Below are 13,395 nucleotides of genomic sequence, written 5' to 3'. Positions count from 1 at the left end.
GCATACCGTCCCATGCTTGTGTCCCAGGAGTCACACTAATCACATGCACTACTAAAATACACGTGTGCACATACATACACACATGTAGGGCTTTTAGTAAACAATCACAAGAGTAAGCATTGGGGCTTGTCCTACGTGTCCCTTTCCACACCCACACACACACACACGCAGACACACTTCTTGCTTGCCTCATCAGCAGCAGAGTGGGCTGGCTCGCTGCTGCAATTCTCTCTCTCTCTGCCCTCTGTGCATCTCTCCTTCTCCTTACCCAATTCTCCAGCTGCATCGGGAGCCTGCAGCGCGGTGACTAGGAAGGGGGCCGGGATTTGCAGGCAGCATGTTTAATGCCACGCCACAACATCCGTAACAGCCAGAGAAAAGAGGTTGAGACCGGTACCTACCAACGTCAACTAATAAAGCACAAAGGGGGAAAAAACTACTGGAGGACGACGGGAAAGGAGAGATGTCAGACCATCACTAGAAAGGATGAGGTGAGTGATTTGAAATGGGACGATGAGGAAAAATGTACGACCCACATACACCTTAACAGCGAGCCATTTTGTTTAGGACCTTGTTCATACAGTTAACTACATTGTAGCATTGTGTCGGCTCCAAGGAAACTACTCCCTGCTCTGTCTCTATGCAGATTTATCCCGGTAGTGTTGCATGGAGGCATTAACACTAGTAAGAGTATTTTAGTGATGGCACAAGCACAGCAGAGTATCAACGGAATAATGCAATGGCGCGAGGAAATTTCTCCATTTAAAGGGTGTAAACATGTCCCTAAGTCGTCTTGAAAACACATGCAACTTTAGAAAGGAACAGCTGCAGTTGCAGGCACACAGCGACTGTATCGCCCTGAATGAACAGAGTCTCACTGCAGCACTCTGAGCTCCAGTCCCACTGGCAGAGCTTCAAGATGGTTGGCATACAGGATGACTAGCACCTTTATAAAACCCAGTTTTCATCAGAGAATCAAAATGGGACATTTAATGCTGAGAACAGCTCATCATTTAAATGAACAAGTAGGGGTGGGCGATATGGACCTAAAAGATTATCACGATATTTAAGGGTATTTTTGCGATAACGATATTCTTGACGATATTACAAAATATTGAAAATTATATAGAAAATATGATTTTTTTAGTTTGTATGAATACATTAAAAACGAGAATTAATCATAAATCTGAAATGTGGTGTAAATTGCAAGTCTCAACAGTTGCATATTACAAAAAAAATTACTTTTATCTCTTGAGTATTAGCAAATGATTAAAAATAACCATCTACGGGGAGAATTTTTTTCCATAAAAGCCCAAATTTGGTGCCTCTCACACATTCTAATGCCACTATTCCATCATATACACTAATCTTAATCATTGCCTATTTTAATTAATTATTGTAAAGGAGAATAAGAATTCTAGTATGTTTTATTTAAGGCATCTTATTTTGATACTCTGCTGAGCAGCGTCAACGCAAAATAACTTTATATTATGAATAATGTAAAAATACTTTCAGTAGCTTGAAATGTGACGTTAGCGCAGCACATGAGACTCTGGTGGGTCGCCACAGTCTATGTCATTAATGGGAAACCCTTACACCACTACGTCAAGAAGTAGGAATGTTTCCTATATCATGATATGCATTTTTTTTTTTACTCATTAAAAAAAAAAAACCTGTATTATCGTGAATGATACGATATGGCACAACCCTATGAACAAGCCTACACTATTGGAGTTATAATACATAAAGATCCATTACATACGAAATAGTGTAAATGTAAATCTCTCTCCCGTTCTCTAGAGACCTGACCATGCCTGTCTGCTCTGCCTCTCTGCTCTGCCTGTTCCTCCTGCTGCTGTGTGGGCTGCTAGGAGGCTGGGTGCTGTCCATCTGCCCTGCTGTGTGCTCCTGCACCCGGGGACACCGTGTGGTAGACTGCTCCTCACGAGGGCTAACCAAGCTACCGCCTGGTCTGCAGCACAACATCCACTTTCTCAACCTTTCTTTTAATAGGTAAGCAGGAGCATCGTTGCAGTGTAATTTGCTCATAGGCCTGCGATTCAACAATTACTGGATTTCGGTGGATGTAAAAAAAACAAAAACAAAGGGTACAAAATAGTTCTACAGCTATTGAGCGGGTCCTTGAAAAAATAATCTTTTCTTCAAGAAAGGAAAGATGTGCAACATTGCACGGTTTTGCATTTTTTTTTTTCCTCTTAGTGTTGATCAACACTACTACACATTTACAATGTAAAGTGTACCAGGATCATACCTAGTATGTTGTATGGAACAGGGTTATATTGTTGTTTGCAATCTTAATGTTTGCAAACTTGTAACACTGTAACTGATAATACATAGGCAAATTGTAGTACTTCATAGTTATACTATAATATTATCTTTTAGCATTTTCCATTCCTGCAGTTCTCACTTATGGTCACAGTGGCCACTGTTCAGCTACATAGAGTTTACCTGCTTCTGTGATTAGGCTGGTTAAAATGGGTTTTCTTATGTCATTTTGTAGCAGCTTTCTAAAAGAAATGTCAGAAGTGTCAGATTAAAAACAAAGTTAGGTTTAAGGACAAGTTTTTAAAAGATAATTTAATTAATTGAGGGAAAAAACTATCAAACACTAACAGTGTGAAAAGGTCATCCAACCAATGAACCAAAATAAATTTAAAAACTGGCTTAATTTAACTAGATGAATCACGTTTGATTACTGCTAGCAATGTTTTGATCTAAAAATGTGCCACATTGAACCTTTTTAGCAATGTGAGGCTGGCTAAAAGGTCTCAACAAGAAGTACATTAAGCTGGGATTTAAGGAACTGCAGGCCTTGTTCTCCTCGGTTAATGCTGCTGTTTATGATTCCACCACAAGAAAAAGACAGGGCAAAATGCTATCAATGGGAAAGTTGCAAGGTTAAAACCACTATTAACCATCAGGAACACAAAGGCTTGCCAAAAAAACACACAGATGCTCCACAAGGCTATTGGAGGAAGAATGAATTCTGCTCTCTAGCAGAATATTTTGAGGTAGACTGGCTGGTCATCAGTCTGTGATCTAAAGTTCAAGGGTTAGGCAGGTAAACAAAGGTCCGCAGCACAAGCACAAGTCCATCTATGAACCACTCAAAACAAACAAAATCAAAGCTGCAATGATGACCAGGCCCTTAAATCTTCCTGCATGTTGGGAGTATTGTTGGGATGACGCTCAATATAGCTGTGCTGCAAAATTTGTATCACTTCCTGTGTCGACTACATGGTATTTGAGAAGACACTCAATGGGCAGTATGTTGCTCAATATCAAGTGTAAACAACAGTGTAAATCAGAGTATTTTTAGGCGTGTTTCCACTGAGTACTTTTTGGAAAGTGGCTGAGTGTTTTGGTTCCGGCCACTAGTTAGCTCCCCTCGGCCTGTTTCCATACAGGTACTTTTGCAGCAGTTAACAGTTCAAATGTGACATCAGACCAATGTAGCATCCAGTGTAACCGACCTAGCAACTTTGTCGCTACATCTAGCGACTATTCAGACCCCTCTAGCAACTCTTTTTCAAAAAAGCAACTAGCAACAAATCTAGGGACTTTTTCTGGTGTTATTGGAGACTTTTGAAGCCTCGTTCCTAATCTTCTTAACGAGTAGCAGGCACCATCCCAAAGCACTCACAAGCGGCCCGGTCCTCCCGCAGCAGTGTCTCCCAGCTGCAGTTAGAGCAGGAGATGTTAATCCCCCCTTAGCGTCCAGTTTGCACATCAGCTTCGACTAGTTAGTAAAGGCTCAGAAAAGTACCTAGCCGAGGTAGGTACATTCTACCTGAGCCGCTAACCGGTGAATTGGGCGGATCTTGGGCGAATCCTGTCTCCCAAACCACAGCCATAGTAGCTCACTGGTGGGAAACGCACCTAATGGAAATGCGCCTTTTGTCACATATTGCCACAGCTACATAGTTCCGAGAAAACACAAATTTGAAGTCGAGTGGATTAAAAGTACAGAGTCTGAATGGTGGTGAAATGCACTACAACTGAACAGAACAATTAAAAATGTATATATATATAATCCCCCCAACTGCTGATGCATGTGATGAGTTTTCGAGCATCCCAAGTCCCTCAAACATTTGCTTCCTGTTACTGCGCTTTATAATGCACCATACATTTCCAATGTGTGACAGTTCTGGGCTGCACACAGGCCAGTCTAGAACCTGAACGGTTCTGAACATGCTGTTGTAACACATGTAGAATGTGTCTTGTTATTGTGTAGCTGAAATAAGCTGGGACCTCCCTGTAAGACATCTGGATGGCAGTATGTTGCTCCAAAAAACACCTTTCAGATGCTAGTTTTAGGACTTTGTACTAGTAAAAATGTGACTGGTTCTTTCCTCTTGAGCACAGAAACAACATCCACAAGCCGCTTTTCAACTTGGCATCAGTCTCAGATGAGCTCAGGTCCAGAGAGATCAGTGGCGTTTCTGGATGTTGTTGATGTTTGGCTTTTGCTATGCGGGGTGCAACCTCTTGGTTTTTGTTGCCATCATCAAATTCCAAATAAAATTAAACATAATGTCTTTGTACAGTTTTCAATTGAATATATGTCAAAAGAAGAATCAGCAGGAGTGTCCCGATGGCTCACTATTGGACTCTATACCAGTAAGACTGAGTCCTTGTCACAGAGGACAGGGTATGAGTCATGAATATGGGCCCTTTGCTTCACCGCATCCCACAGACGCACACCTGTATCTATCTGTATCTTGTATCCTTCTGCCTGTCTGTATGCATGTATACATTTGTGTCTATGTGTATGCTTTATTTATTTCTAATATTACTCTCCGTTGACAGTTTACAGGGTTTGGAAAGCCAGCTCACCCACTATGCCCACCTGCGAACCCTGGACCTGTCCTACAACCGCCTGGAGACCCTGCCTGAAGGCCTGCCTCGTTCTCTGTGGGACATCCGAGCAGTGGGGAACCATATACGCTCGCTATACAAGAACGACACAGCTTACCACTGGAACCTGAGAGTACTGGACCTGTCAGACAACGAGCTGGAGAGAGTGGTCTTTATCAACAACACGCTGCCGAGTCTCCAGGCTGTCAACCTCAGTCACAACAGGTTTTGGACTGTGCCCACGAATATGCCCCACAACTTGGAGATCATTGATTTGTCACATAACTATCTCACGCAGATTCTGCCTCGATCATTGGATCGTCTACCGAGGCTGGTTAGGTTATATTTGCATGCTAATCGCTTCTCCTGGTTGTCTGAAGGGATATTTGATAAACTGACAGCGCTGGAGTTGATGACTCTTGGGGATAACCCCTGGGCTTGTGAAGAGGAAGAAAATATAACAAAGCTCTTAACATGGGCTGAGCAGACCCGTGCAACCATTCTAGGCTGCCCCTGCTACACAAGACCTATCTGTGGGCAAACCCATCAGGGAACTCCAGGGAGGGAGTGGCACTCTGCGCTGTTCACAGAGCCACCACTCTGGGTCAACAGCAGAGGGGAAGGGCATGATGGTCAATCACCTGCAGAGGTTACGTCTAACTACCAGGCGAAATCAGCACGTTTTGAGACAGGAATATATCAGGACAGAAGAGGAGTGAATGAAACTGAGGACCACATTCTGTTTGTCTGGACATCTCCTGCAAGTTTTGATGGTTTCTCCACACACACAAGCACAACAGCAAGCTCACAGTCTTTAACAAGGAAGCCCAAAGTAGCTAACTCAAGGAATAAATGCCACGGATTCCAAATTGAGACTCAAAAAACTGTCATCCTGACTAGTTTGGTCATGATGACAGCATTCAGCACCTTCTGAAGCACCTTGACTGGATATAGAATGCACCACTAACCGATTATTTTAGACAGTGAATGTACGACCAAGTAATTCCACGTAGCATCTCAATTCCCATGTCTCTTGTAAAAAACTATTACTGCCTTTTGTCACTATCATCACATGTATCATCATGATTTCAATTTGCTTAATATGTACAACACAACAATGTCTCTCAATATCTTACACACAACGATGAACTGTATAAACCTACAAGACTACTCAACATATCTGAATACATGGTTTAACTGGAGTGCTACTGTCAATGCTCAAATGTCAGTATAATGCTTGCCCACTGACAGACTGCTGTGCTCTGTGCTTTCTTCATAGTATTGATGCTTGTGCCACATTTGGCCCTGCTGAGCCATTCATAACAGGTTTGACAATACACATCAAATAAGATTCAGTAGTCCCTACTTGCACTCTGTCAGAGCACTGATCTAAAAAAAAACCCGACACAACATAAAAGGAAAAAAAACAAAACAATAAAGGGCTAATTAATTCAAATATGAATTGTCGAAGTCCAGATAAAGCAAAAAAATATCACACCACAGAAAAATGTGTTCTTAAACACCCAGCCGAATTAGAATCAGAAAATAAATAACCAAGTGTAAAAAAAAATGTGGTTTTAATAAAGTGACAAAATGGGCAGTATTGTCTCCTCTGAAATGCTGGGGACGTGAAACCACGACTGTGGTGGTGACTTTCTGACGCTGTCACACTGGCTCTCTGTCTATCTTGTGGTTGGAAAGGCCTGTTTTGCCAAAATTGGTGACAGCATTTGAAACTACTTGTCTAAGTTAAATGTACCGACACATTTAAAAGATAGAAACAGCGGAAGAGTAGCTTCAAACATGCATGACAGGTGTGCATAAAATGACATGACAACTCAAAATGTTAACATTTGCTTCAGCAAACGTCATAAGTAAACGTATCAGCGTTAGCCATCGTTGGTAATGTTACTTATGTAGTGTTGGGGGCGGAGTTATGATAAGGAAGCTCCAGTGCAAATTTGAAAACAGATATGGGGATAAATAGTTTAATGGCATAACTCAGATATTCAGTAATATATAGTTTTAAGTCTTTTACATGTTTTCAGCTATTATTTTGTAACTTGTAAAATGTGTTTTCATACAAATCTCTGATTTTACTTTACCCCGACTTTAAATGGTAATAGATGTTCGTTTCTACGGTGGAAAGTTTATACAAAATAATAGAAATTGCATAATTCTAACAGTACAACGCAATGCATTCTGTTTAAGGGAATATCATGCAACAAAATAATATTTACAAGAAGAAAAATCTAAGCACAAGGAAAAAAAATAATGGTGTAATGACCCATCAAAATTTCAGTAATGGCAAGAACTGTTTTGTATTCCAGTCAAAAAAAGGTTAAATAGATCTATTCTTTTTTCTTCACAGGAATTAAGCTGTGACTGTCTATTAATCACAATGTTAATGCTGCTTTTTCTGTAAGGCACAGTCCATTCAAAAGTGGGCTGAGGAAGAAAATGTATGTATGTCTTTTACTGTACAGTAACTAAATCCTGACTAATGCATGACTCCCTGCAGTGCTGTCAGCTGCAGTATCAAATACACTGAAGAGCAGTAAAGGAAATGGTCTGGTCTGGACCAGGAGCTGTATGGCTGACATTGCAAACATTCAGCAAAAAAAAAAAAAATGGCATGGCTGTGCACAGCCTTCAGTTGTACACATTTCTCATCACTCATCAAAGTTTTCCTTATATTAAGGTTGACACACATGCAAGACATATCCAGAATCTCTAACAAGTTGCAGTCCTTTAGTCTATGTCACAAAGCTGGACTATTTGTGTCCTAAATAGGAAAAACTGAACTTCTTCTGTGTGATTCACTGGAATGAACAAAAAAACAGCAGAAGCACTGTGGGTCTCCAATCTATCACGATCAACAAGTTCAACCGTTTTCTCCACATCTCAAAATATTAAAACTTCTGTTTTCAGAAACACATTACAGTGTACCGTTCACCTGTATTTTTCGTCACTTGGCCACTGTGTTTGCCCCGCTCGACAGCATAGCAAGCACCACCCTGTCTTGCGCGTATAGTCAATCACGATGTGATTGGTTGTCGGTCTATTCAGGGGCGATTCTTCCGGCCGTTCGTAGGCGCAACAGGAATGAGTTTTTAAAGCAGGAAGTAAGTTAGCATGTTAGCTCTTTAGGGTCTATCCTCTCAAACTCAATGAGGATTTTGAATGGGTTGGTGGTTAGATGCCTGAAATAAGCTTTGTGGTTAACACAAGCTGAAGAGATGTTCGCATTTTGTACAGTTGTTGTACAACTTAAAATATGTTAGTAATTACCCCCGTAAAAAGGGGATTGCTAACATGTGGCTAAATGAGACTACAGTGGTTGTCAGGGATATTAATGCTGCGTTCGATTGCACTCGGAGAGATCCGACCTCAGAGTCGGAAAAGTGCAATAGAGCGGCCCTTGGACTCGGGATTCCGACTTGGGAATTCGGGTAGGATCCAAGCAGCCCGAGTAGGTCGAAAATACGTGGAAAACGTCAAAGCAAAATGGTGCCACACACCGTGAGAGGTAAACAGTCACTTTATCTTCAACATTTACAAGTCGTGTTTTTTCAGTGCTCTAGAAAACTTGTAGACTGTAAATAAAGTTAATAAACAATGAATAAGGCTACCGTTTCGCTAGCTTGTCAAAAACGCTGGTTAGTTTGTCTGAGACCATCTGAAGGACAATGGTAGTGACGGTCAAGTCATGCAACAGTGGTGTAGTTTGCTATAGCATAACGTAAGCTATTTATTTACTGTTGGCTGCATTAACAGTTCAAACAAAATAAAAGTGTCGTTCATTATATTACATTACATGTCATTTGTGAAGATTAGCCAGATGAACAAAATATGTCCCCATACCCCATGGTGATGCTAGCTTCCTCGTGGCCTACAAAAATACGTCATTTTGTTTCCTCTCTATTTGTCTGGCAATCTACTCAACTTTGAATTTCTACAACTTCTTCATATTTTAATGACAGAAACCATTCAAATATAAACTGCTCAGCTCTTTAAGGATATTGCAGATACAATTTAGTTTTTTCTACCTTTTTTATAATTAAATAATAATTTATTTTCTTGGCAATGATAACAGGAAGGCTTCCTTCTTTCAGCCCTTGTAGAATTAATCTCTACAGTTTTGACCATTTTACAGTTTCATTTCAAAGTTTTGACAAATTCATTTCAGCTTTCATCTGGCTTAGCACTATTATATTCCAAAATCGCATTGCGAATTATGCTTGTCCACCTTATTGCCTACTGTGGGAGATTAGAGGATGGAGGATCAGCACCCATTGTAGGGAAGCCGGGGTTAACACCATCTGCTGTAGCGTGACCAAGAAAGTCATCCAAGATTTTTTTAAATCTGAGCCATTTCTTTGATTTTATGTTATATTTTTACCGTGACCTAACTTGATCCACTGTACACCTTGGAAGACCTGCATCCTGTAACCTGTCCATTACAGACTTAAATAGGTCAGCATTATAATGCATCCTACCAGCTAAACTAGCTGTTATATTCAACTCTTTCATTACACAAAACAAAACGTCCTTGTCGCTACAGCAGTGAGATGCTTTACCATCATTACTGTTACCATGTCACCATAGTCAGTGCGTTTACATGCACAGTTTAATCGAGCTATGCTTAAAAATCGATTTTGGCGTCTAATAGGACTTCTGTCCTTGTCCCAGTTTACATGCAACTGAGAAAACAGAATAACTGACGGGAATGTGTCCTCCTCCTCAACACTGGGTGGCGATATGCGTCGTTTCAGCGGGTTAATATGGCGCCCTTTCTGGCTGACCTCAGTTCGACACTTTGTGCCGTCACTATTGACCGGCTAATGCAACTGACTAACGTGACCGGCTAACGTGTGACTGGCTAATGTGTGACCAGCTAACGCTTTTTTTTTTTTTTTTCGGGGTTATACGCCAGCGTGGGGGTGGAGCATGGGAGCATGCGCACATGCATTGTCTTGTCATACATGCGGGGAAAATCCAATTCCAATCGCATTATCTAGGTGTCTTAATCAGAGTTGGAGAACTCCAACATTAGTCGGACTAACAGGTTTACATGTACATCAGTTGTCCAGTTATAGTCAGATTAAGGTAATAATTTGTTTTTTTAAGTGTCATGTAAACGTACTGAGTAACTGCCAAGCCTTCACACATAGTCAGTGGTGTTCAAAAACCAGGATAAGGTGTATGCATGCAACGGTATCAACAACAATAAAAGAAAATAAAAAGATTGCTATCGGCCAATATGACTCATCAATGATTGGTCACTTGCTATCGGGGCATCTAGTATTTCTGTCCATCGTTTTAAAATTGCAGTCACGCTCTATGGTGGACTGACAGGCGTGCATTCAGGTGCACCTTGTAAATGCCAAGGTGAAAAATATGCAATAGTAAAATGTTTTTATTCAATGCTGTATAATGCTATGTTCTACTGTTTACACTGACAGTTATGTGTGTAGAGGCCTGCTTACACAAACTATCAGTGTATGATAGCAGGGACTTAGCAATGTTTTTTTTTTTTAAATAAATGCCCCATGGAGTTGCTGTATCCTCACAGGAAGCTCTGGATGAGACTTGTTTTTTTCCAAAAATAAAAGCCCCCCGCAGTCAGTGAATGTTAACAGGGAACTAGGGATGGACCTAGGTTATCAAAATAGAAATGCGTTTAGACACAGATACAGACAGGCACACAAACTGGCCTTCTGTCTTTTTTTTTTTTTTTTTTTTTACTTTTTCAGGCATTGTTTCAAGTCTTCTCTACTTATTCATACTTTCAGCAAATATTCTACACATTCCCACCTATTTCTACTTCTTCACCTTGTTTTCCACATGTAAGCCAGTAGTATAGTGTAGTGTTGCTTTTCAACAAACAACAAATTTGTATACGTCATAGGTATTATTCAACTTTTCAATGTCATTCATATGAATTAGTCTCATTTCCCCTGTCCAACTATTCCTTCTTCCCTACTGCTTCACCTTCTCACACATTTTAGCCAGCATAGCAGTGTAGCATTAGCTTTTCAACATAGAGCATACATACACAGCTGTGAGCATGGCATTGTTCAGCCATTGAGGAAGAAACCTAATTTGGACCACCTGTCCTCAACTAACGACAGACAAATATCCAAATAGTCTTTTTTTATCTTGGATACTGGAGAAACTAATTTAATCTCAATTTATATTTTAGCCTCTCTTCCTCAAAGGCTCAGTTGAGTTGCGGTATCCCTCAAGGCTCCATTCTTGGCCCCCTTCTTGTCTCTTGGTCTGGTTATTCAAAATTATGACGTGCTGTACTATTTTTAACACTCAGTTATATATGTCGTAAATACCACAGACCGCTGCAGCCTAGCAAATCTAACAATTTGCCTTGCCGATATTAAATCCTGGATGTCCCAAAGCTTCTTTAAATTAAATGACGATAAGTCTGATGTCCTTTTCCAACAGAACAGATGCTATACCTGTTCTTTTGGTGCTGATATCTGTGATCTGTCGAAAACTATTAGGCAGGATTCTAGAAATCTAGAGGATACACTAATACACAATCCTAACCTCTGCTTCTGTTTGTTCCAGCTAAAGACTGTTTTAACTACATACAATGTAACATGCAGACTTTCCATAAATGCCAAATATTTTCCACCGAATGTGAATCTGTTTTGGTTGTTATATGTTTCCTTAGGCTGCTATGATCAATAGTGATATTTACACTTATCTGCTTAGTTATACTTAAACCCCCATTGATACACTTTTCAGAGAAATGCATAAAAATGAGTAAGTAATACTTTGTAATATGAAAAACCAAAAAGCACCAGGCAAAGCTGACAATGAGGAGAGATTAAAGTTGTAAGCCCAGGTCTTACCTGCGGGCCACATAGTAGAACACTGGGTTGGCAGTTTTGGAGGTTCCCGCCTGGTAGAAAATGTTGAGGGTCTTCAATGCTTTGAACTCCTCCTTCTCATGGACCTGGTGCCTGTAGAACAAACCAGAAAGCTGAAGATCAATCTCACCCTCATTCATTTAACAGGAATTAGGGCTTACTGCTGCTGTATTACACATCATAAAATACATTTTCAATCCCAACAGGGAAATCTGTACTTCTGCACTTCCAATATTCACTGATTTAGTAAATATGTATTTAAAAACAGTGATGAACTCCAATTCTTAAAGCCCCTATAAGGAACTTTTGACTACTTATTAAACACTCAATTTAATAATATTGCCTCATATGACCTTCATAAGCAAACAAGTCTATCAGTGAGAATACTTACTATTTCTATGTATACATTCTTAATGCTCCGTTCTACCCTCACTCGTGAACAAGACCCCGAGATACTTGAACTCTTTTGCTTGAGGCAGCACCTGTCTCCCCACCCAGAGGGGACAGTCCACCGTTTTTCCGGTAGAGAACCATGGCCTCAGATATAGATGATATACTGTATCCTCACTATATAGTGTACTACATGGCCACAATACATACTATTGAAACCCCCCCCCCTACAGAAAACAGAATGAGCTACAGAATGAGCATATAAGGCTGAGCAGGGGATTGGACCCTAATGGAGTCACTCGCTTGTATTCGGAGATGTGACAGAGGACCTTGAGAAACAAGTTTTAAGAAGACATTTTGTTAGAGGCCTGTAGGAATGTTACCTGGTCATGAACTCCTCAAACTTGGAGCTGGTCAGGTTGAGACTGGACCAATGAGTGTCGGCCACAGGTTTGTGTTCGGGAGGTCCCAGGTAAGCTAGCAGGGTAGCCATCTTGTCAAAAGGTCGCCTGCCTACGGCCTTGTGGTCTCTGGAAATGTGATTAGTGGGTTAATGATCAATTCATAATCATGAGATAATACAATGGAAAAACACTGGTGTTGTGCTTCACTTTCTACTCTGACCTGTTACTCGAGAGGTACTGGCCGATCCTCTCTTGATTGTTCCACAGCAGGCGGTGGAGGGCCAGCACATTACCATCGCTGATAAAGGATAGACTGTGGTTTACGGTGTCGCTGGGCGGAGAGTCAGACGCTATGTCCAAGAAAAACCTGTGGTGGAGAAAAGAGAGTATGCAATCAGCCTACAGACAGAAGATACTCATCAAGCACTTCACTGCTTTACTTGAAGGCAAGGTCACAAGTTTTGTGAAAGCATGAAAATAACTAAGTAAATCTTCACAGAGAAACAACCCATAAAAATTGCAGCCAAAAACTCGGTCAAATTAGGCACATAGCGGCATTATCACTTCGTCCCAAAGGTAATTCAGGCGAGACTGTGTAGGGCTGGACGATATGGACCAGAAGTCATATCCCAATATATTTAGGCTGAATATCGATATACGATATATATCCCGATATTTTTATCGCAAAGTGAGAGTAAATGTTCAGTCAAAGTCAAATATGTCATGTCACATGTAGTTTTATTGAAATCGTTAATTTAAGTGAACATAAATACTGTATAATAACAGGAGTACAGTATAATAGGTTTTTTTTTTTTTTAAAAAGCTCTATA

The 13,395-nt window shown here is 40.6% G+C and overlaps 2 protein-coding genes across 3 annotated transcripts in view; one reads left to right on the top strand and one right to left on the bottom strand.

Annotated features, from left to right (window-relative positions):
- The window catches only part of nf1a (neurofibromin 1a), a 114,763-nt gene that overhangs the window by 42,082 nt on the left and 59,286 nt on the right, over window positions 1–13,395 (bottom strand). For both annotated transcript variants that reach the window (XM_059331950.1, XM_059331951.1), the window contains 3 exons: window positions 12,786–12,932; window positions 12,545–12,691; window positions 11,754–11,864 (listed from right to left, as the gene is read on the bottom strand). In XM_059331950.1, the coding sequence (XP_059187933.1) occupies window positions 11,754–11,864; window positions 12,545–12,691; window positions 12,786–12,932 (405 nt within the window). The remainder of the gene's footprint in view (window positions 1–11,753; window positions 11,865–12,544; window positions 12,692–12,785; window positions 12,933–13,395) is intronic.
- omgb (oligodendrocyte myelin glycoprotein b) lies at window positions 345–6,936 on the top strand. The gene is given in 4 exon segments (XM_059331952.1): window positions 345–427; window positions 429–491; window positions 1,801–2,013; window positions 4,831–6,936. Coding segments are annotated over 4 exon segments (1,341 nt in total). The 3' UTR covers window positions 5,813–6,936.

The sequence above is a fragment of the Centropristis striata genome, chromosome 4 (genome assembly GCF_030273125.1).
Source record: "Centropristis striata isolate RG_2023a ecotype Rhode Island chromosome 4, C.striata_1.0, whole genome shotgun sequence".
NCBI classification, from domain to species: domain Eukaryota; kingdom Metazoa; phylum Chordata; class Actinopteri; order Perciformes; family Serranidae; genus Centropristis; species Centropristis striata.
The sequence above is the reverse complement of the archived record's forward strand: the minus strand, read 5'-3'. Positions and strand labels throughout refer to the sequence as shown.